Genomic DNA, 23,886 nt, shown 5'->3' with positions numbered 1-23,886 from the left:
AACGGCCTCGCCCACTGTGTTCTTTAGAGGTGTTAATGCTCTCGTGAATATCTAAATCTGAAGCTGGGGTAGGACAGATGGGGGGAAGCCATCGTCTATCACATGAAACACTTTGGCTGGGAGAGTGATTCTCCTGAAAACCATTGACAAAGCGTTTGCATTTACCAAATGGTGTTAACAGACAGTGGTGACATCGTCTTTTATCACAACACACTGGTGTGGGATCAGCAGGGTGATCGGGAGTAACTGTTGGGTTTACCAAATATTTAAATTGACTGCTATATCCATGTGGTATCCCCATCAGGAAAGGCAGCAGACTCAAAAAGAGAAAGTGTTCCTCTGGATTTAGAGCCATGAGGTGCGTAGTAGATAAGCTGAATGGGGCTTTGGGGGACTCTCCACTACTCTAACCCAAACCCTTCTACACTCAAGGCGCACCTTAACCCTTAGACATGTTCAGCTTGAAATGCCCCCCTGTACCCTGACAAGGCAACCTTGTCGAGATGTGATGAATTGTACAAATGGAGATATTGCATGCACCTTCAGACAGTCTCCCCTCAAAGTCATTCCGTTTTTGGAATCAGCTGTATACAAGAACGTTTTTCAGAGAAAAGTTCAAACCCAACCTTATATCGCCTCTTTTAATCATGAACCTGTCAGACGTGATAAATTGTCGATGTGATTGCGCCCTCATAACGCAGGTTTAAGATGTTAGGCAACATGAAAAGCACTGTCTGAAGCACACTAATGGCGCTTTTCCACTGCAGGGCCTCGCTCGGCTCGTATGGCTAGGCCTCGTTAGGCCTTGTTAGGCCAGGCTCACTTTATGCTGCATTTCCATTACAGTTTAGGAACTGGGGTAGTATCTATAGTAACGCAGTGTAGGCGGAGCCGTGACGTCATCTACAATGCGAAACACAAAACCAACATCAGCAGTTAGCTGTTAGCCCTCAGAGCTCACAGCTCCTCATATTTTACTAACCGGTATCAGTATGTTGTTACTTCGGCATCATTTTGAAACGTGTATTACAATTAAATCACGGTCAAATATGTTAATGTTGCTGTAGTTGCCAGCGATTCTCTCACCAGTTTAGCATACTCAGCCTGGTTGTTGGCCCGCTAGCCGGAACTAGACCTAGTGGAAACTCAACCAAAAACGGGCCGGGCACGACACGCTTAAACCGCGCTGTAGTGGAAATGTGCCATAAGGCAGTCAGAGGGTGTTTCTCAATGTCGAGTACGCTTGCTTGGTAGCACATGTCTTCTGAGTCACTTGCTTCAGAAGTGAGGCAAGAATACTTCCTGGCATTCGGAAAACGAAGAGTGGAACAGGCGAGCAAGTGTGCAGATGTGCGTCATATGAGAGGCCCCGCCTTACATTGGTCCGTGCGCAAAGCATTGTGGGGATTTTAAGACCGCAGAGTATACACATGCGCAGCCTCGAAATGTCTCGCTACGAAGTACACCGGTCTCGGTAGAATTCCAAGTCTGCTGGACATTGGAACAGTCCTTTGGCTGCACTCGATGACGTAGTATGCTAGAAATAGTGGCTCTGGAGCAGCTTTACTCGACATTGAGAAACACCCACACTCTGTACCTTAACATGTCCAAGCCAAGCCCGACTCACAATGACAGACCATGATGGCTGAGGTGTGAAGCCAAACTAGTCTACTGAACTCTCCCAGGGCTTTTAAGTCCTACTCAACTGACCTGACACTGAATGTACCACTCATACTGAGCCATGATTAACAACAGAATGTGTGGAGTTTAAAAGGAATAGAGCATTTAACAAAACACACAAATAAATTAGAGTTTGGAACTTGGACAAAGTCAGAAGTAGACGGATTGAATACTGGGCTGGCAGGACCTCACACAGCAGGTCATTCAGCAGAGAACCTGCTAAAGTATTAGCATAGATATACACATACGGTAAAAGACACTAAGTAGTAGGGAGTTTCTGTCCTCTCATAAAGCTGTAGCTTTCTTGTTAATTTACAAACTCTCACATAGATTCAGATGACAAAATAGTCGATGTACGGTTGTATTTTTCTCGAGTACAGAATTGCTTTGCTTGTGGTCTTTTTTAACATGGTACACATATGGACAGATTCCATACCTGTCCCCAGCATTGCATCAGAGAATATTTGCATAAGGTTGAGCTCCCTTAGCTCCTGAGTCTGTATGTGTGAACAGAAAATTAGATTCAGCCGCCTGCTTCATCGAAACTAGAATAGGGATTAATGTCTATCAACACAAATATCAATACGTCTTCTGATTACTGCCTGATGTCATTCAGATATAAGCATAAAATAATCTAAATGATCAGAGAAGGATATTAGCTGATACCGTTTATGACACATGGCACACTGAATGATTACCTCCCATGTCATCACTGTTCAGACTACTGCAGTGTTGATAACATGCGAGTCATACAAATATAAATGTGTGGCTCAACTCCTTTGACTTTGGCAAAGATGCCCAGGACTTGCTAACCCTAACCCAAAATTAAGTTATAAATGGAAACGGTTACTTCTATGTATCCTTGAATATCAATAGAATTGTTCCAGTTTGTTGTTGTTTGGCCTTACTGTCTTTCATTTTTCATCAAACGAATTGCTCCTGAAAGACAGAAGCATTAGACCAAGTCCACTGGCAGATGTTACTAACAGAGTCATAATTATACCTAGGTTTTTCTTCCTCACGGTGTGGGATAACGGAGAGGTTTGTTTCCACCTGTCGAATCATCTCTCTACTTTGTGTCTTGACTCATCAGATTAATGTTTCTTTACCTGCAACAATATTTTGAAGATGATAGAAATATAATGCCTACAAAATGGAACCAATGGAAATAAGATCTAAGACTGAATAAACCTGAATTATCATTTAAACATAAATGCAAATCTCACATAGAACTGATCATTTCCGTCGTCCATCACTGTTACATGTAGCTGCTTTAGTAATAAGATGATAAACAGAAAATGTAAATCAGTAAATATATATTTGGTTGGTTTTAAAGAGCCTTATGTGAACAGCAGTTATGCTTGAGAGATAGTTTAGTAATAACTTGATTTAAAAGGTCAGAATTGTACCCATTATTAAATATATTATTAAAGGTCACCTATCATGCTATTTTTAGGCAATAGCATAGGTCTCAGATATATACAAATATATAAAAAACATGTCTATGAAGTGTTTTGCTTAAAATACCAAACAGATCACCCATTCTAGCCATGCCTCATATCCCTCTATTTCACTTCCTGTTTCAAAAGTGCTGATTTGGGGTATAAAGCTTTTTTTTAAAAAGGAGGGTCTGAGCTCATGCGTGAGATGCTACCGGCAGATACTGCCGTGATGAAATGCCATATCATGGATTATCAAGGATTATTTCTGAAACAGTATGGAGCTCAAAAGCTTTCTCTCTTGCCGGTTATACCACAAGGTGAGTTCCTTTTTATTTCCTGCTTCTTCACAGACATGCTCTACAGTACAGGTTAGCTCTGAGTGTTAGCGATGCTAATGTAAACACCGACCATATTACGTCCAAAACAGTCAGGCATTGTTTCTGATAGCAACGTTTCTGATTGGCCCGTGGGTGTAAAGCCAGCCTACATTTCCGATATTACGTCATATCGGACGCAAATCTGGATCAGCTCCGTTGTAGCCCCGTTTTTAGAGATTTGGGTACGGAGGAAAAGAGAGAGGGTTTTATTTTCTGACGCTGCGTGAGTTCCCTGACACACAGGGGACACATGTTTATGTATAAAAGACATAAAAAAGTTCATTTTGCATGATAGGTCCCCTTTAAATATAGATATTTTATTGGTTTACCATGTTATACAGTTTGGTGACATGTTGAACACTTAACAATGAGTGCTATATAAAGCAGTTCAATGTGCATGGTTTTCAAATTGAGATTTTAGATTCAACATGTGTTCTGAATCCTAAACACTTCAACAATGCAGAAGTTCTAGCACGTTCTCAGTTGTGCAGCCAACATGTTCTTAGTTCTGAGAAACCGAGAAACAACAGTGACTCCATGGATCCCTTTGATTCAACAGTTAGTAAGAAGCCAGCAGAGGCCTAAACACCCTCCCACCCCCATCCTGACCGCCAAAGTGGACCAGTCCTGTCAGCTCTCATTGTTAGCCCAGAAGACTGAGTGTGCCCACCGACATCCATGGGGGATGAGACACAAAAAAACTCCTACCTTCTCTCATTCACAAAGTCAGTTGTCTGATTCCCTGGTTGGCAGTGAAGGCCTCTCTGAAGATCTGGGGCTCCTTTTTAAACTCCTTCCTGCAAACTTTGCCGTGATGGTCCTGCCAGTATCTTTCCCTCCCTTACTGCCTCTCTCCCTCTCTCTGCTTCTCCCTGATGTCGGGAGGAGTGTGGGGAGAAAGAGTGAGAGACACGAGGAGCAGGAGAGAGAATGAGCAGGGGGGGGGGCTGTTGGTGGCTAAAAGCAGCTCCAGGATCCATTCACATGTAAATGGCCCAAGAAGCTTCCACTAATCCCCATAGAGGAGAAGGACTCGCCTCCCCCCTCCTCCCCCCAGCTCCTCCCCCGTCAGAATCATTTACCCGGCCCAGGCTGAGCTGTCAGTCGGTGGGATGGAGGTGCGGGCCGATCCAAGTCACTGACCTATAAAACCAACCACTGGAGATGAATCCATCTTTGATTCCTTAAAGCAGTAGTTCCCAACCTTTTTCAGTCAGGCCCCCCTTGTGGAATTGGAAATATTTTCGAGCCCCCCCTAATCCAGTTCCAATACATTACATTACATTACATGTCATTTGTTAGAGGCTTTTATCCAAAGCGACTTACATACATTCAGTACTCTGGAAAATCCCCACAGGAGCAATTTGGGCTGAAGTGTCTTGCCCAGGGACACAACGACATGCTGACTGCAGTGGGACTCGAACTTGCTTTCCCCTGATATGAAGAGCAGCACACCTTCCACTGAGCCACAGCCTCCCAGTTTGATAACTGTGGGCTCGTCCACTTTTCTTTTAACTGCCGGTTGTGTTAAAAATGTGTCCATTTTATTGATTTTACGAGCAAACAATGTTTGTTTACAACTTCTTCCCAAGCTTCACATGCACTGCAATAGCGCTGCGCCCCCCTAGGGGGCGCCCCCCCCCCCCCAGGTTGGGAACCACTGCCTTAAAGGGATATTGTCAGGGTACATGATTCTCGCAGACTTTATCACTTTCTTCTTTCTCTTTATCGAGACCTTTCTAAATACAAAGTCAGCCCACTATCACCTTATGACTATATCAAGGATCAAAGGACTTACATCTCAGCAGGATATGGAAAATGTGTCAATGCATTCATCTTCAGCCGTCTGGACTACTGCAGGGCTTACTGAGAAATCAATGAGATAACTGCAGCTGACTCAGAACGCTGCTGCTACTTATTTCCATATGAAATATGGAAATAAATATAAATAAGTTCAGGTTCTGGCTCGTGCTGGGGCTAACATCTGTAAACAGTGTCTTCTTATTATCTTCCCATCAATCTGTTGATGAAAACACTGATAAGAGTATCTGGGTTCTGCCTCTGACACATACAGGCTTTCACAACATGGGACTGCTGGGGCTGTTTGGGATGTATGCAGCCTGAGGAGAACACCTGCACTTCTGAACGTTTTTACAGAAACAATCATTTTCAGTCGTCACAAAACCCAGTTTTCTCCAGTCTGTTGTTTTACTTACTGCAACGCGTAATCATAATGATTTCACCAATAGATGCAGAAATTCAACAAACCAAATATACCAATATATAATACTTATCACTGCCAACATCACTGCTATTCTACCTGCTCCTGCAGAGACACATCAGGAGGGTACGTCCGCTATGTCCCAGAAGGCTGTCCAGGCTCTGGTCTTCTCACGTCTCCACTCCTCCTGACTGGTCTACCTCTGCATCAACGACTGGTCTTTATCCTTCCTAAGTTCTTCCTCACTACACCACTCCTCCGCTCTTTTCACTGGCTGCTAGTGGCTGTCTGAATCAAATGTGAGACACTGGTGCTGGCCTACCATGCTGTGATGGACCAGGCCCTTCCTACATCCAGGGCATGGTAAAACCACACACTCCAGCAAGTTCACTTCACTCTGCATCAGCCAATCAATCAGCCGTCAACCGACACACCTCATCTTCTGTATCAGACTGAGAACCCGCCTGTTTTCCACGGCACCTTGGCCCAATAAAAGCTAATGCAGCAGCACGTACAATGGTTTGGCCAATTGGAAGCTAATATCGTCTGGATAAAAGTGTCAGCTAAAATAAATGTAATGTGATGTGTATTTACGTAAACACAATGTTTGACAAAAGTGGAATTGTTCGTTATGAACATGTATCTTCCTGTTCAGCCAACAGAGCTCTCAGCTCGTCTTATGAAACTTGGTACTGGTGAAATGAGTTCAGGGATAGTATGAACTTTGACCCATGAAGCACCTGTTTGCTGCATTCATGCTTTTATAACATTCATGAATGTCTCATTGTTCCTGCAGAAGGCTTGAGCACATGGAAAATGTTTATCACAGAAGACGCATATATCACCAAAATACAATGTTATAATATAATATACATATAGCCAAATATACTTGACTTTAAATAATTAAATATACTTTAATAATTGTTACTATTTTAAATGTATCATCCGGCATAAATAACTTCTATATTGAAGTACAATTAGCACATTTTTGTTTTTAAAGGTTTATATAAATATTTTTTACTATAATTGATCTTTTATCCGGCATTTTCCTTTAACGTGTGTTTGTATATATATCTTTGTTTTATCTTGTATTTTTACTGCATATTTTTACTTCAACTTGCTATGTATATATGTATTGTATTCTTTATTTTGTTCTTGCTTATTTATTATTTATGATTTTTATTTATTCAAAAATTGAACAACTGTCACAAAACCCAATTTTCCCCAGGACTAACAAAGTATTCTGATTCTCATAATACTGATTGTGAAAACAATACAGTCTTAAAGTTAATCAACAGAACTCATACAAAATCACTTCAACTGAAAAATGTTAGAATGCTTTTATGTCCTGTTGTCCAACTGAAAAAAGGAAAAGAAAACAGATACAATCTGTCTCTAGTCAAAAGAGACAGAGAAAGGAATATGCAAAGTGTCTCGTGTCAGAGTACAAAATTGAAGAAGTGTGTATTATGAAAATGATTTCTGTGTTTTTCCCACCAGCGGCTGCATAATACTCAGACTCACACTAATAAAAGTGTCTGAGTGGAGCACACAGTGTTGTGAGCGGAAGCATCTTATCTGATTTAAGATAAATCAAAATAAAACCGCTTAATGTAATTTTCGCGAACTGATTTATGTTTCAAGATTGTTTCACCACTCCCTTCGGTTACAGTCATTTAGGTTGATAAGACACTGGATACGCCTTTGGTAAACTAGGAGCTGGTTCTGAATCCTACCATGTGACCTGCATCATCTGTGAGACTCGACAAATAATATCAGCCAGTCATCAAAAGGTTAGCATTCTGCAAAATGCTGTCTATAATGTATTATACAAATACATACAGTGATAGATATAAACACTGATGAATATTGGACAGGCTTTATAGCAACAACCATAACTCATTACACATTACAATAGGGTAAGGTTAGGCATTAAAGAAAGCTAAAACCTCCTCATCGTCACTCACCGTCAGTGTTTTTGACAAGGATCATCGAGCATAGATATAATGCATTATAATCACTGTAATAATGAATTACAGTGTGTTTTAGCTTACTGTTATTTGGCATTGGTGCTTAAAGTAATATAATTAGCTATAGACAGATGTTATTCATTCACTTAGCTTGTTAGACAACTCATTGCTTTCTTTTATTAAAGTGTAACATAGTGTTAAGTATGTGCAGCTGACTTTGCAGCCTATCATTTAGAAGCTCTTTGTGATGAGAATCTTTTACAATAATCAGGATGATTATAGTGATGCATTTAATGTTTGTTAGGAAACCCAGAAGATGTCACTATTGGATGTTCTGGTCACACTGAAGTCAAAGTGAGCTGATGAACCTCAGGAACAGGAAGCTGTGATAAAACTCAGAACATCTGTTAAAAGGGAAAGCGTCTCCCGGATGTGACTCAAAGTTTATCTCCAGTTATTCTATATTTCTAACCTTATTGCTAAAAAGTCCAATGTGCAGAAACTCTTCATTCATTGATACGACTTACAAGCATTATGTGTGTCTCTTTATTTGTATCTATTCATCTAGTTTTTGTTTTGTGTAATTATTATTACATTTTGAGTTCATTTTCTTCATACTCATTGTTTTACATTGACATGTGTACGTAATAACATTTCTTATTATTAGCCTGTCTTTGAAAGCACTTTGAATCCACTATCCAGCATGTAGGGTTCTATCAGTGGCGAGCCGTGACTTTTATACCTAGGCCCTCTGACCCCACCCCTTCCCTCGAAAAAAAGAAAGAAGAGTTATTACGTCACAGCGTATACTTCAGCGCAATATCACAACAACGGCCAAAATCTTTTCTTAGCTATCTCTTATATTTAGTGGAGGAAAACAATGATGACATCACCTACGCGACTCTGGGATTTGTAGTCTTTCTAGTTGCGTATTTTTCATAGTCTTATATTTCAACAGTTTTACGACAAACTGTGACTTTTTTGACATGGAAATTATTTTTTAAGATTGACAAACATCATATGTGTAATTCATGGCACAATTCAAACGGGATCGAAAGATAACTTTTCTCTCTCCATTGACTTCAATATAATCTTTCCGAAATAAGGTCCCATGGAGGTCCACCGGAAAGGGAGGGACTTCGCCTCTCTAACACACTTGCATAGACCTCACAGCGGGCGGAACTTGTTATTAAGTCCTCAAAAATAAAGCCCACCCATTTAGAGGGAAGATATGATTGGTCAATTGTACTGTCATTTGACATTACTCTCTGTCTCATTGAGTTACTATAGCGGGCCCTCTGTGAATTTACAGCAGGACCACCAATCAGCTCCTATCTTCACCTTGCAGAGACGGCTAAAGGAGCTTCTTTCATTTAAGCCTTCACATTCCAACAGAAACTGAACAGGCAGATTCGAAGGATTTATTTCTTTGGAAATGTTATTTTAAATATAATTAAATCAAGTTGGCAGATGAACCGGTGTCTGAGGAGGAGCCTGACCTCACAGGAGACAGTGTATTAATCCACCGCTAAAAAATAGTCCTCAACAAATGATCTATTTCCTTCTGTTTGATTACAAAGCACGCAGTGAGAAATGCTTAAAGTTTTTTATGCAGAAATATGAATGGAACGTTTATGGTCATTCTTTTTTGAGTAATAAACTGTGCAGTAAAAACGGATTAACCTGACACTACAAATAAACCACAAAGAACACGCTCATATTAATATTTCTTAACTATGAAATTAATTAGCTTAAGTAAAACACATTTGTAACACATTTGTAGTATTTTTACACAGTGGTTATTGTTAAGAAGTACTCACGGCAAAGTATTAATACCACAGTGTAAAATTACTCCATTGCAAATATTTCTGACGTAAGTAATAGTACAAAGGTATTTGCAACCACACAAACTTAAAGCAACCACCCAAAACAAAAAGTACTCATTATTCATAATGTCCCATTTCAGAATAATATATATAATATCATTGGATTGGAATAAGGGTTCCAATATTGTATAAATCCTTTTTTATTTTGAAAGGTAAAGATGGAGCTAACATGAATGACTTTTTATACTAACAGATATCTCAATCCATAGCAATATCATCATCCAGCATCATAATTCATCAGATGATTTATATGTTTGCCTTAATAATATCAACCTACAAAGTAACTAACACTTTTTAAAGTAAAAAGTAACACATTTCAAAATGTAGTGGGGAAGAATTAAGATTTAGCATAAAATGGAAATGGTCAAGTAAATTACTAGCACATCAAAACTGTGCTTCAGTAAAGTACTTGAGTACATTTACATGTATCTTCTAACACTGTCAGTAACTATTTATTTTCAGTTTTGTAGTATAGTTATATGTTAAATAAAATAGTATCTCTGTTCCCTGTGCTAGGATGCCAACACACTCACAGCTGACAAGCATGCATACTAGTTTTCACATGTTCAGATGTTCAGTGCCAGCCTGAAACACCTCCACAGAACAACAAGACGGACAGACATGAAAAGACCCCGGCTGATATATCAGAGACTGAGGAGCGTAAAGCTGTTAAAGGTCTGAAAACAGGAAGGAGAGCTGTTCTTTACCTGGTGTGGAGACACAGCCGGCAGCAGTGACACACTACGACTCGACAGGATGTCATATCACTGCCTGTGTGTGTGTGTGTGTGTGTGTGTGTGTGTGTGTGTGTGTGTGTGTGTGTGTGTGGAGGGGCGTGGCACTGTGTGTGTGTGTGTGTGTGTGTGTGTGTGTGTGTGTGTGTGTGTGTGTGTGTGTGTGTGTGTGTGTGTGTGTGTGTCAGAGGATGATGCATTTCCTGCCCTGTGGGGGAAACTGTTTCCTGGTTATATCTTCTGCTGGCTGTTTAACTCAATAACAACAGACTGTTAGATGACAACTCAATGTATATTTCCTTCTGTTTATTTCACTGTGTGTTATTGATCCATGCAGGCTCTGTAAACAGAAAACATCTGGCACCTATCTGGCTCTTTAACATATAAAAGCCCTATTATGCTGATGTTCAGGATCATAACAGTATGTAGTGTCTCTACTTTAAAGAGTCCTCTCCTGCTGATGTTCAGGTGTATATCAGTATGTAGTGTCTCTACTTTAAAGAGTCCTCTCCTGCTGATGTTCACGTGTATATCAGTATGTAGTGTCTCTACTTTAAAGAGTCATCTCCTGCTGATGTTCAGGTGTATATCAGTGTGTAGTGTCTCTACTTTAAAGAGTCCTCTCCTGCTGATGTTCAGGTGTATATCAGTATGTAGTATCTCTACTTTAAAGAGTCCTCTCCTGCTGATGTTCAGGTGTATATCAGTATGTAGTGTCTCTACTTTAAAGAGTCCTCTCCTGCTGATGTTCAGGTGTATATCAGTGTGTAGCGTCTGTACTTTAAAGAGTCCTCTCCTGCTGATGTGCAGGTCTATATTAGTATGTAGTGTCTCTACTTTAAAGAGTCCTCTCCTGCTGATGTTCAGGTGTATATCAGTATGTAGTGTCTCTACTTTAAAGAGTCCTCTCCTGCTGATGTTCAGGTGTATATCAGTATGTAGTGTCTCTACTTTAAAGAGTCTTCTCCTGCTGATGTTCAGGTGTATATCAGTATGTAGTGTTTCTACTTTAAAAAGTCCTCTCCTGCTGATGTTCAGGTGTATATCAGTATGTAGTGGCTCTACTTTAAAGAGTCCTCTCCTGCTGATGTTCAGGTGTATATCAGTATGTAGCGTCTCTACTTTAAAGAGTCCTCTCCTGCTGATGTTCAGGGGTATATCAGTATGTAGTGTCTCTACTTTAAAGAGTCCTCTCCTGCTGATGTTCATATATCAGTATGTAGTGTCTCTACTTTAAAGAGTCCTCTCCTGCTGAAGTTCAGGTCTATATCAGTATGTAGTGTCTCTACTTTAAAGAGTCCTCTCCTGCTGAAGTTCAGGTCTATATCAGTGTGTAGCGTCTGTACTTTAAAGAGTCCTCTCCTGCTGATGTGCAGGTCTATATCAGTATGTAGTGTCTCTACTTTAAAGAGTCCTCTCCTGCTGATGTTCAGGTGTATATCAGTATGTAGTGTCTCTACTTTAAAGAGTCCTCTCCTGCTGATGTTCAGGTGTATATCAGTATGTAGTGTCTCTACTTTAAAGAGTCCTCTCCTGCTGATGTTCAGGTGTATATCAGTATGTAGTGATTCTACTTTAAAGAGTCCTCTCCTGCTGATGTTCAGGTGTATATCAGTATGTAGCGTCTCTACTTTAAAGAGTCCTCTCCTGCTGATGTTCACGTGTATATCAGTATGTAGTGTCTCTACTTTAAAGAGTCCTCTCCTGCTGATGTTCAGGTGTATATCAGTATGTAGTGTCTCTACTTTAAAGAGTCGTCTCCTGCTGATGTTCAGGTGTATATCAGTATGTAGTGTCTAGTATACTTTAAAGAGTCCTCTCCTGCTGATGTTCAGGTGTATATCAGTATGTAGTGTCTCTACTTTAAAGAGTCCTCTCCTGCTGATGTTCAGGTGTATATCAGTATGTAGTGTCTAGTATACTTTAAAGAGTCCTCTCCTGCTGATGTTCAGGTGTATATCAGTATGTAGTGTCTCTACTTTAAAGAGTCCTCTCCTGCTGATGTTCAGGTGTATATCAGTATGTAGTGTCTCTACTTTAAAGAGTCCTCTCCTGCTGATGTTCAGGTGTATATCAGTATGTAGTGTCTCTTTAAAGAGTCCTCTCCTGCTGATGTTCAGGTGTATATCAGTGTGTAGCGTCTGTACTTTAAAGAGTCCTCTCCTGCTGATGTGCAGGTCTATATCAGTATGTAGTGTCTCTACTTTAAAGAGTCCTCTCCTGCTGATGTTCAGGTGTATATCAGTAGTGTCTCTACTGTGACATGTCTCCATGCTTTAATGTTCAAAAGCTCTTTTCTCATACTGCCTGTGCTGCGGCACCTCTTTTCACCCTCTGTCTGAAACCAGAGCCCAGTATGCTCTGATTGGTTAGCTGGCCGGCTTTGTTGTGATTGGTCAATCGCTTAGAGATGTCCCGCCCCTTAGCCTATCACGTACAATGTGTTGGAGTGCTAGCCAATAGATGTTGCAGTGACGAGTCCTAAAACCCGGAAGTGAGTTAACATGTTACCACTACCGGTTCCCTCGTCTCAGAGCCAATGGGATTTCTCCATAGGATTTTGGAAAATAGCTGGAAATAAGGTCTGTGGTTGACACAAATTTAAGAGACGATCACATTTTGTTCTATGACATTAAATACATCAGCAGTGACCCCACTGGTGATTTATGAAGAGTTTACGTGTCTGAAAAACGATGGTTGTTAACAAGTGGCTGAATAGGACTACAGAAGTTGTGGTGGACGTTGTACGTCATTACGCCGAACGCGTAAACACTCCCGCTAAGTTTGTTTGCCCCTGTTCTGACGTGGCGTGACATTGAAGTCGGGTGACCCTGCTGAAGGCTGTAGTTCGTTTATAGCATAACCTTAGCATTTTGCTTCTGGCGATTAGATTTATTACATTACATGTTACTTGTTAGATGCTTTTATCCAAAGCGACTTACATACTCAATGGACAATCCCCACAGGAGCAATTTGGGGTGAAGTGTCTTGCACAGGGACACAACGACATGCTGGTTGCAGTGGGGTTTGAACCTGTGCTCCCCTGATCCGAACACTAATGCACTAATCCACTGCGCCACAGCCTCCCACATTTATGGGAATTTATGATTAGAAAATTGTAAAAGTAGGATAGACATGTGGATATTATCCGGCTGAACAAAACGTGCATTTATCAAACAGGTTCGTTTTCCAGAGACCATATTTCGAGCAATTTTCCAAAATCCTATGGAGGAATCCCATTGCTTTTTTGTCGAGGGAACCCGAGCGCTGCTTACTTCCGGGTAAATACGTAATCCCTGCACCACTCTATAGAAGCGTGAGTGTTACATATGTGATGTCAGTATGTTACAGAAGTAAACAAAGGAGTCCAATGGAGGCGTTTGTTTCAGGCAGGGGGGGGGGGGGTGAATTTGTGTGGGAGAGAAACAGATTTTAGCCTTTGTAGACCATACAAAGCCTTTGAATTGCAGTTGGTTCAACTTGCGTCCCATATGCTAACCAGTTTGGACTTTCACCGCTCAGAGTCCTGTTTACATCGCTGATATTCTCAGATACTAGCATGAATTTAGCACACAATAACAATAATGGCAGAATGCGTCGAGCTGTGCTCATGTTGCTCTTATTCTTGTGGAGCCAGATTAAATTGAAGAACAACTTTATACTCAGCTCCGGAGTGACATTGCTAATGGTTTGTCACCATGACTCAGCATTTGACAGTCAATGGAGCTGGCTCCACCGGAGTTTAGCATACTGTTAGCATACTGCTAGCTGCCACTGGAAGGTAGTAATCCACTGTCTGATGGTCGCACAAGTAATCTCCCCTGATGCTTATTTCCTCATAAGTGAATATTTGTTCAGTTTTACCACAGTGTTTGTTTGGCATCACAGCACAGTAAATTAAAGATCAAATGCAAAGCTTCCAAATATGCTACATTTTTATAGAAATGTTGTTTTTAAGACTGCCTGTATTTAAAAAAAAATTTAAATCGAGATAATACACCCGAAAAAAAGCTTTTTATTGATACAAAACTTGACCCAAAGCCGTCTGAATTTCTGACATGACCTTCCCAGCAGCCTCCACGCGCGTGACGTCATACATGCCAAACAGTCTGGACCAAACATCCCGACTCGGCAGTCTCGGTCACAAGTTTTTCGACAAGAAAACTGAATTAACATGGGTTATTGTTGAGCTTTTTGTTGTACGAACGGTGCGGGATCTGGGAGAGTTTTTCATGTATTTCCCAAAGACCAAATCATCCGCAAAAAATGAATTTAGTTAGTGAATCGTGTTGGCTGGCAACCGACAAAATGGAGCAGGTTGTGTTCTGATCACTTCGCGTGTGATGCATACGAGGTTGATCCTGCTATCATCAAGTCTGTTGGTGCAGAAGCATTAATAGTATGTCGGAGGCTGAAACCCGGAGCCGTCCCCTCCATATTTCAGCACAAGAAACCACTGAAAGAACGAAAGAGCCGGGCGATGGAGAAACGACAAAGAATTAAGGTAAAGAACTTTTGATTAGATTTCAAAGCGCACGGAGCACAGCAGATAACGCAGATAACGGAATTGCAGTTTTATTAAGTTGTATTGCTTATAGAGGTGGGCACCGTTAGATTATGTGTCTTTACGATCATAAACAATGTGTTGGATGTGGAGCTAGGATAAGTAATAAGGGAACTAGGAGTGATTATAGTATTTCCTCTTCGACATCAGAGGCTCGTAGAGATAGGGTTGGATGTCGACAACATACTCCAGATATTGGGTGGCCTCCGACTCAGAATCAGACATGATAAGCCGGGTGGAAATATGTTAGGCATTGAACAAATTCCCATCCACCTCGTCCTTGTGAGGTGAGTCCGCCTGGACTTTATTTTTCTAAACCTCTCTAAAAAGGTCAAATTTCACTTGTTTTGCATCAATCTTGATACAGGGTACTTATTATATGTTATAGTTTGGATTCCTAAAGCTTTTAGTCTATAGTCTACTCAGAATCAGACATGATAGACGAAACTAGTTGTACTATCGGCGGAAGCCGCTGTGATTGATAAGCCAGGTGGAAATATGTTTGGCACATCTGACGTCACGCGCCGCCATCTTGCGGAGGAGCGGCGGAGAAAATAAATCGTCGGACTTGGTGTTGGGGGTTGAACAAAATTAATATTGCGCATTGCCAGACTCATATTATCTCCGATTTTAATACTGCAATATCTTAGATAGTGTTGTAGCTATATGATTTTGATTGTACTGGCAATTATACAAAAAGCTTTGCATTTGATCTTTAAGTTTCTCGTATCACATGGATGCTGTTAGCATAGCCTCCGAAGCCAGTCTGGCTATCTCAACTACTGCTATCATTGTGGTATAAACTGTCTTCTACCGGCATATTTGACCCGCGTATTTTGCTCTTTGATCTTAATTGTGAAAGTCTGACATGCCTAATTGTGTAGCCCAAGTATTGACTACACCTGATAGTCAGGAAAACAATTAAAAAAAACTCACAGACGGCTTATTTGGTGCTGAAGTGGTGAACTGCTCTTCAAAACAGGCAGTGATAGAGAGCGGGTGGTCATTAAATGATGGTGAAAAAAAATGCACATGTATGCCTGGCTAATGTTCTTACTCTTTTTCATTGTATATATGGGAATGGGAGTATTCTTTTAAGAGGAAAAACGTGACACATCCTTAAATAAAGGTTAAGCTTGTTTCCCATTATTGAAATCTGAATAAGTGAAAAGCAGCACAGTTTGTCCCTGTCTCTTTCCCTCCTGTCCTCAGTGTGCTGCCTGTGCTGAAGTGACCATGTAAACACATGTTCAGTGTTTGTCCCACAGTTATTTTGTCTTCCCATAAATGACATGATGATGGAGGGACTTTGTTAACTGAACCCTGAGGTGACAGCAGTCCAACATCACCCACATTATACGATTCCCAGACACTTCACATTCCCATCCCACTCCTTCATCCCACTCTTTAGAAATATAGCTGTTGAATGAACATCTCCTGTATGATCCTGACATTCAATAGCCACTGAATAATATGTGTGTTAACCCAGATACCCGGCAGTTTAATCTAGGTAACTGCAATGATTTATTCAACTATTACATTATAAGCCACATTTCAAGCTAACAGCTATTTCACACAGGAAGATGTTGAGCTACAGCAAAGTTAGGAAGAAATCTAGTTTGGTTAACTAAAGCTACTTAGAAACATTTTTCAAACTGCTTTGTAAAACCATTTAACTAATTAACAAAATAGATTTGAAACACTATTAACAAAATAGCATGCAAAAAGGTCATATGCCAAAGAAAAATGACACTCAGCTGAGAAGATAGTTGGGGTCAGAGTTGAACACATTTTCAGGGCTCAGAACCGCTGCAGTGGAAACATTAAAAAAACTGGTTCGCAATTTTGGAAAATGATTGGGTAAATCAGCACCAAGAAATCCTAAATGTTTTGATAGTAAGCAATAATAGCCCTGGAGACAGAGATGGCACACACTCACAACAAGCGCACACACACAACCATGATGATGAGATCTCCACCAACGGGATCTCTTGGTGGAAATAGTACATCTGGGATAAATGATATGTACGCTACTCTGTGTAAGCCTCCAGTATTATCCCTTCTAAATGACACTCTAATCTTTTTGTTGGTCATTAAATAAATGCTTGCTTTGAATAATTCAACACAAAACTGATAAATTATAATATACACACACAGTTTGCTGACACACAAAGGTGAGTAAAGGAATGTGAAGTGTGTGCCTCCTTGCGAGGCTGTGAGGTAGAGCAGGACTATGTTGATGTCATTAGTAAAACTGTAGTGACATCATTAACAGCTATAGAAGAAGTAGTAATGTGATTGGGCGGCGCTACAATAGAATTTTAGTACAGCCATTGAAAGTTAGAGTAGAACTGCAGTAATGTCATTGAGTTGTAAAGTAGAACTCTAGTCTGGGCGGAGGTAGAGCGGATGTCCACTAATCAGAAGGTTCAATCCCCAGCCTCTGCAGTCGTTTTTGATAAATATATATTATTTTTGTATGTTTCGTAAATTGAACTGTCGAGGAACTTGCGATCTATGTTTTCCATACATTACATAATTAAACCATAGTTGTGTATATATTATGACAATACACCTTTGAATCTTGAATCAGTCAACGTGTCTAAGTGTCCTTGGTGAGATATTAAAACCCAAATTGTTCGTTCGGTGAGTGAATGTTATCACTTCTGATGAGCAGCGGGCACCTTGTATGCCTCTGTTTGATTGACTTGTACATGCAGAAGTGGTTTGATTGCTTGAGCAAATACTGGAAAAGCAATAAATCAATGCTTACCATTAACAAACTGTATTTCATACTTACAGTATGTCAGTGTGCGATGATTCTATGCATTAATAATTGGGTATTTTATAGCCTATTGTTTTTACATGTAACGGTTAGGAGACAGGTAATAATGATTACAGCAGTCCTTCTTATATCACTGTGGTGGAAAACATGTGACATAATGAAGAGCCCAGCAGTGAGACCCACTGCTCTACAGCATGATGGTGCCTCCCCCAAGTGGTGAGAAGGTGCACACACACACACACACACACACACACACACACACACACACACACGCACACACACACACCATGTATACATCACTTCAAGGGACATTACATTGACTTACATGCATTTCCTGGAGACTTATCCTAACCTTAACCATAACCAACACATGCCTAACCCTAACCCTTACCCTTAACCTTACCCTAACCCTAACCCTTACCCTAACCAAGTCTTCACCCTAGAATGAATGATTCCCCTCATGGGGACCTCCAATTTGTCCCCATAAGGGAGGCGAGTCCCCACACGTGACTGTGTAAACAGATTTAGGTCCCCACAAGTATGCTGGGCCACACACACACACACACACACACACACACACACACACACACACACACACACAGAAATGTCTGAGATAGTAGCTGAGATATACTGAGCTATTTATCTAAAGTATGTAAAAAGCTCTCTGTGAGGAGAACCTAATCTATCTCAGTTATCAACAGTGAGAACAACATACGATCTCAATCTTCTCTTAAAGGGGGGGTCTTCTCAGCCCACTCACTCACTCTGAAAAAAATAAACATGTTATCTAAAGCACGCTGACAAACAGCTAAGAAAGGGTCATTTTAGTGATGTTATTTAGTCTAGTGCTTAAGGTGACCTGACCTTTCCTCTAATTCTTTTTCGGGGTTAAGGCCACTTTTCCTATATTGCCCATTTCACACCAACGCGGTTCCAGGGCCGGTGCGGCGCTAGAGCCTGAAAAGCACTGTTTTTTCCTGTTCACACCGCAGCGGAGCCGCCTCTAAGCTCCGAAAACCAGTGCTTTTCAAGCACCAAAAAATTGTCGGTCTAGAAGCAAGAACCGCTTACGTCACGCTTACGTCCGAGGCGGGGGCAGGGGCGGGATCAACTTGAGCAATAACAGTTTATGGCGAGTACGGCAAATGAAAGTTCTAACAAGCAATAGCGCTGACCAAAGTGACTAGAACATTTATTAAAAAAACACACTTTATAAATCAGGCAACACTAACCAGGCTTAGTGTGATTCTGTTTATTGGTACCTTACTTTGACATCTGTTCGCTGTTATTGATCATTGTGGAGAGCAGTGTTAGAAATTAAAATCAATGTTTTGATGGCATAAAGTACCTTAAACATACTGTCAGTTTAAATGCTGTTTTATACTGAAAAACCAGAAGTTCTTGTGCACAACCAGTTGTTAAGCTTTTATTCTGAAAATCCTTCATCTCCGGTTAGCATTTAGCATGTGGCTAATATACAGGGACGTGCACAGACATTTGGAGGGGCTATTGCTCTAAACTGGAAAAAGGGCCTCCCCCTGATAAAAAACACAAGACCTTTTGAAAATTGTAACTTGTTTTTAACTAAATTGAACAGTAATTCACATCTCATAACAAAATAAGCTAAGGCGACTACTTGCATTCGGTGACTTGATTTAAAAAATAAAAACAAGGGAAATTGTTTGTTTTGCGGTCCATATCTCATTAACATATCTAATGTTAGAAACTATTAAAGACAAAATGGGGACAATTCTGTGCTAATGTAGTTTGACCATTGTAACTGCTGTGCAGACATATTGATAAAAGGCCTCTAACTAATTACCTTAAATAAACTCACTAATTAATTAAACCAGTTCAATACGCATTATTCTTATTCTTATCATTCTTTATGAGCGCAGTAACGGTAAGGTATCTAATTACTTAGTTATTTAGTATTCCATAACTTAGTAACAGAGATGGTCAAACTAAAGTGGTAGAGACATGGCAGAAATCCTACAATGAAGCGGGACATTGAACTGTTCACCCGTGAGAGGGCGATCAAGAAAAGAGAGCAAGCGATTCGTTGAGGGAGTTTACAGATGAAAAGACACAGAAAGACAGAAGCACAATAACAACAAGTAGGCGCTATATTTAGGTGTTTTTTGTAAATAACCGACGGTATCAAGAGGAAGTAAAGTCCCCTGGTTTGTCCCTTATACCCTAACTGCCATGATGAGACAACTCAAAATCAAGTTTCCAAAATCCGACACTGAGGTGGTCTTAACGTACCGGCAGATGACAGCGCTGACAAAGTGTGTTTCCCGCAGCGAGACGCTACAATACTAATTGTGGGCTTATCATGTTGATTCGGCCACAACAGAAAAAAGAAAAACAAACTCTCGCTCTCTCCAGAGGGGCAGGTCAGCCAAAAAGGCCAAACGGGCCGTTGCCCGGGCAACATTAGCCCGTACCTGTGTACGTCCCTGCTAATATACCATTTACTATAGAGGTGAATTTAGTAGCGATATGACACGGAGTGTTGCACACCGAAACCTACTGATTTCAACACTACAACTATAGACGTCGAGATATTATTATCGCTGAATATTAAATGAAGGTACAGTTTATTTGAATACGTTTGTTTACAGACGTGGTAGCATGAGACAACATGCAGAACTACCGGAAATGAAACCAGCCGTGAAGGATTTCCTGTATTTTTGGAGTATTGATTACAGCGTTTAAAATGTATTAAATGAAAACTCATGAAAGAGATAAGGAGGAGAAAAGGCGTGTTTAGTTATATATTTAATGTACAATGTCTGAATCCTCTGTTATGCGCAAGAACGAACATTGGAGACGTGGAGGGCCGGCCCCCAGCAGCGCCAACCGGCACATGGGGAGGAGCCAGCAGAGGAGATATAACAGCTGGAAAGGTGGAGCTCGGCCTCTTCCCTTCCCTCACGAGAGCCAAAACACAGCTGTTTTTCTGACTGAACAATATTCTGCTTGTAACATTACCGTGCCTTTTTATTAATTAAAGTACCCATTTGAAACTTCTCAGAGACTCCATTTAGTCTCCTTTTGAAAGCTTCTCTCCTGGACGCGAGAATAACGAACATAGTTATCAGCAGGCAGACGTGTTGTTTTGTATTATAGCAGCTATCGGATGGATTCAATACATGGGCTGCACAGGTTGTCATGTCCGACTATCACAAGCACTGTAGCGGTCGATACATGCCGCTGAAACATATTAATGAACCATGAACCACGGCACTCTGGAGAAAAGTATAAGGGTTGAGAAGTAGTTATTTAATTTAATCTGGTTTCGTATGATTAAAAGCACCACGATCATCGACCCGGCGCCGTTGGGGAGAAAATCAGCGACGTAAACGGTGACGTCATGACGCAAATTATGACGCAATGACACAGCACCACTCGGGCTCTGGGCGGTGTGAACAAAGTGGGGGCTGAAAAGAAAAACCGGTTCCGAACCAGAAAAGCTCTAGCATGGAGCTAGAACGGGAACCGTGTTGGTGTGAAAGGGGCATATGTGGTCTAAATATGGTGTCACCAATGTCCTTTACTGGGCCCTCAACCTCACCTCTGTACCAGTTTGGGAGAGTGATTGACTTGAAATCACATGACCAAGGTTGCCTTTAGTTGAAAGGTGCTTTTTAAAGAAAATTGCCTTGCCATGGAGATACATGCTTAGCTGCTTTTCATATTTGTACTTGTTCTACTCATGCCATATTTAAATGTGCCTGTAATTAGTTTTATGATGAACTGATTCAAGGCCAAATCGGCGAACACGTTGGTCTAACGCATAAATTGTTTGATAGGGTTGACAAAGTTTAACCTCATTCTTGGAAGTAGGTGAAGCTGCGATGGAGACTGATATGACGACATGTGTATGTATTGAGCACACCTGATAGCCAGTATCAAAACAAGGGCTTATGCTACTGAAGCAGGATTGATATGCTAGCATGCTATTCAAAACAGTTTATGTCACAATGATAACAACAGGTAGTCATATATGTCACATATCATGTCACATGTGCCTGGTTAAGGTTCCGCTGTGATTAGGATATTTAATGTATGATCATGATTTTGCTCTACTGTTTTTTTCTACTGCTGCAACAACCACCAGCACTGCTCTCCATGACGGGGAATCATAAAAATGATTGACTTCCTGTAACATGTACATGTGTTCATGGCCAACTGCATGAATGTACTTAAAGTGGGTGGGGGTGTGTACTGCTGTGAACCAAGCTTTTGTACACCTAAATCACTTTGCTACTAGATTTCTAGGTCCTGGGAAATTTGACAAAGTTGTAGAATCATGTATTATGCAAGAATAAACATTTTTTACACAGTTGCTGAGTTTATCTCTCAGCCATGCTGCGAACCAAAACTCACTGGAACACACCTGGACTGTGTGATCCTGTAGGAATGTCTCTATTTAATTGAGATTACCCATTTAGAAGTAAGAGACATTTTTCGGCTAGTGTACGGCTATCGAGTTTCTCTTAATGAGCTCTTCATTTCTGTTTTGCATCTAGACATACTTAATGTCATTCAAAGATGCACACTTCCACACGTCTATGCAAGTATTCACAACAAATATGTGTAGATCGAGTGTCTAAGGGTTTCATTTGAAACCAACACATCAACAGGGTTTCTTTTTTATAGGAATAGTTTAGCAACCACAGTCACAGAATGTTCTGCCTGGAGACAGGTCTGGCATTCTATTGAAGTCAATGGGTCCAAAGCCTGCTGGGATATGCTTCATTCTACTTGTGACAATGAAGCAACACATGAACAAGTCCATCACAGGGAGGAACCCTGTGCCCAGAATCAGAATGCACTGAGGGGCTTCAGTTAAATGTGCAGATCAGGTAAACAAGTTGAGCTTTTAACACACTACTTATGCACACAAAACCACTGCAAGTCCAAACATACCAAATCTGGCTGTCCTTCGCAAATAAGCAACATTTTTCCCAGCCACCTTGGAACCCATACAGAGGGAATAATACATATTTAAAGAGGCCCTATTCTGCTTTTTGGTGGCTTTCCCTTTCCCTTCAGTGTGTTCTATAGGTTTTTGTGCATGTAAATGGTCTGCAAAGGTTAAAATCCCTGTGTTCCTTTCTTTCCCACAAACAACCCCCCCCCCCTATACCAGAAACACCTCCATTAGACTCCTTTGTGTCACGGTCTGTCTGTGTTGTGTTTTGTCTGTCTCTGGTTTCCTGTTTTATTTTGAAAAGTGTTCACCCCCCGTCTTGTGTGTTGATTCCTGTCTCTGTGTTTGCCCTCCTGTGTCTGATTGTCTGATTGTGTTCACCTGTTGCCCTTGTGTTTCTGCCTCCCCTGCCCAGCTGTGTCTTGTCCTGTGATTACCCTTCTTTGTATTTAGTCTTGTCTTCAGGTCGGTTCATTGTTTGTCTTTCACGTCACGCTCCATGTTTGTCCCTGAAGTTTTTTGATCCTGGATTCTTTACTCGTGCTCCCCTGATTTGGTAATGTTAAGTTTGTTTCTTGTTTTATTTTGTCATCGGCTTTTGTAAAATAAAGATCGCTTTTTGTTACCCCTTAAACTTGCTTATCCTTTTTAATACTGCATTTGGGTCCTACCTTTTCCCGAATCCTGACAGAATGAACCGACCAGCTTTGGACTCAGCAGATTCCGTTTTTTTTATTCTACAGGCGGAACATCTTGGCTACTCCCTGGAGCAGGATAGGATTTTCACCGGCCATGCCGTCATTGCCCCTCGGTCTGGCCGTGAAGCCCCGAAAATAATTGTACGTCCTACGGCCACCATGGCCTGTGTGCCCATGATACTGTTAAAATCGTCAGAACAGTGGTTTCTGAACTGCATTATGCTGCGTTCACAACGGACGCAATGCGAATATTCTCATCGCGGCTGTCAGCTGTGTTTACTCCTGTCATTCAAACAGGACGCGCTGGAGAGGGGGCGGGGCTTATATCTATGTAAATACTGTGATGGAAACCAACTACGACAAAATTAACCTATTTTACCGTGATTTAATTGTAATACATGTTTCAAAATGATGCCGAAGTATACATACTGATAACGGTTAGTAAAAACCATGCTTTGACAAGTGTGCAGACAAGACGGCCGGCGAAACACTTTTAAAATGCGTGTTCTCTGAATGGAGCGATCTCCATTCGATCAGATCAGGCTAAACTAACCTGTATCAGCTCCGTCCAAACTCACAACAACGTC

General features: G+C 41.0%; 1 protein-coding gene across 3 annotated transcripts in view; it reads right to left on the bottom strand.

Moving 5' to 3' along the window:
- LOC117560059 (neuronal-specific septin-3-like) overlaps positions 1–23,886 on the bottom strand; it is a 115,265-nt gene that overhangs the window by 24,076 nt on the left and 67,303 nt on the right. The window contains exon 1 of one of the 3 annotated variants that reach the window (XM_034236812.1): positions 10,284–10,366. The exons of 1 other annotated variant lie outside the window; for it this stretch is intronic. Coding sequence is in view for 1 of the 2 variants with exons in the window: in XM_034236810.1 (XP_034092701.1) it covers positions 4,208–4,217 (10 nt within the window). In the remaining variant the exon portion in view is untranslated. Of the gene's footprint in view, positions 1–4,207; positions 4,440–10,283; positions 10,367–23,886 lie in introns of those variants that run through there. One more of the 3 variants, XM_034236810.1, reaches the window with a different exon arrangement.

This window comes from Gymnodraco acuticeps, unplaced genomic scaffold (genome assembly GCF_902827175.1).
Source record: "Gymnodraco acuticeps unplaced genomic scaffold, fGymAcu1.1, whole genome shotgun sequence".
Taxonomy (NCBI): Eukaryota; Metazoa; Chordata; class Actinopteri; order Perciformes; family Bathydraconidae; genus Gymnodraco; species Gymnodraco acuticeps.
This window is presented reverse-complemented; position numbering and strand designations above follow the sequence as displayed.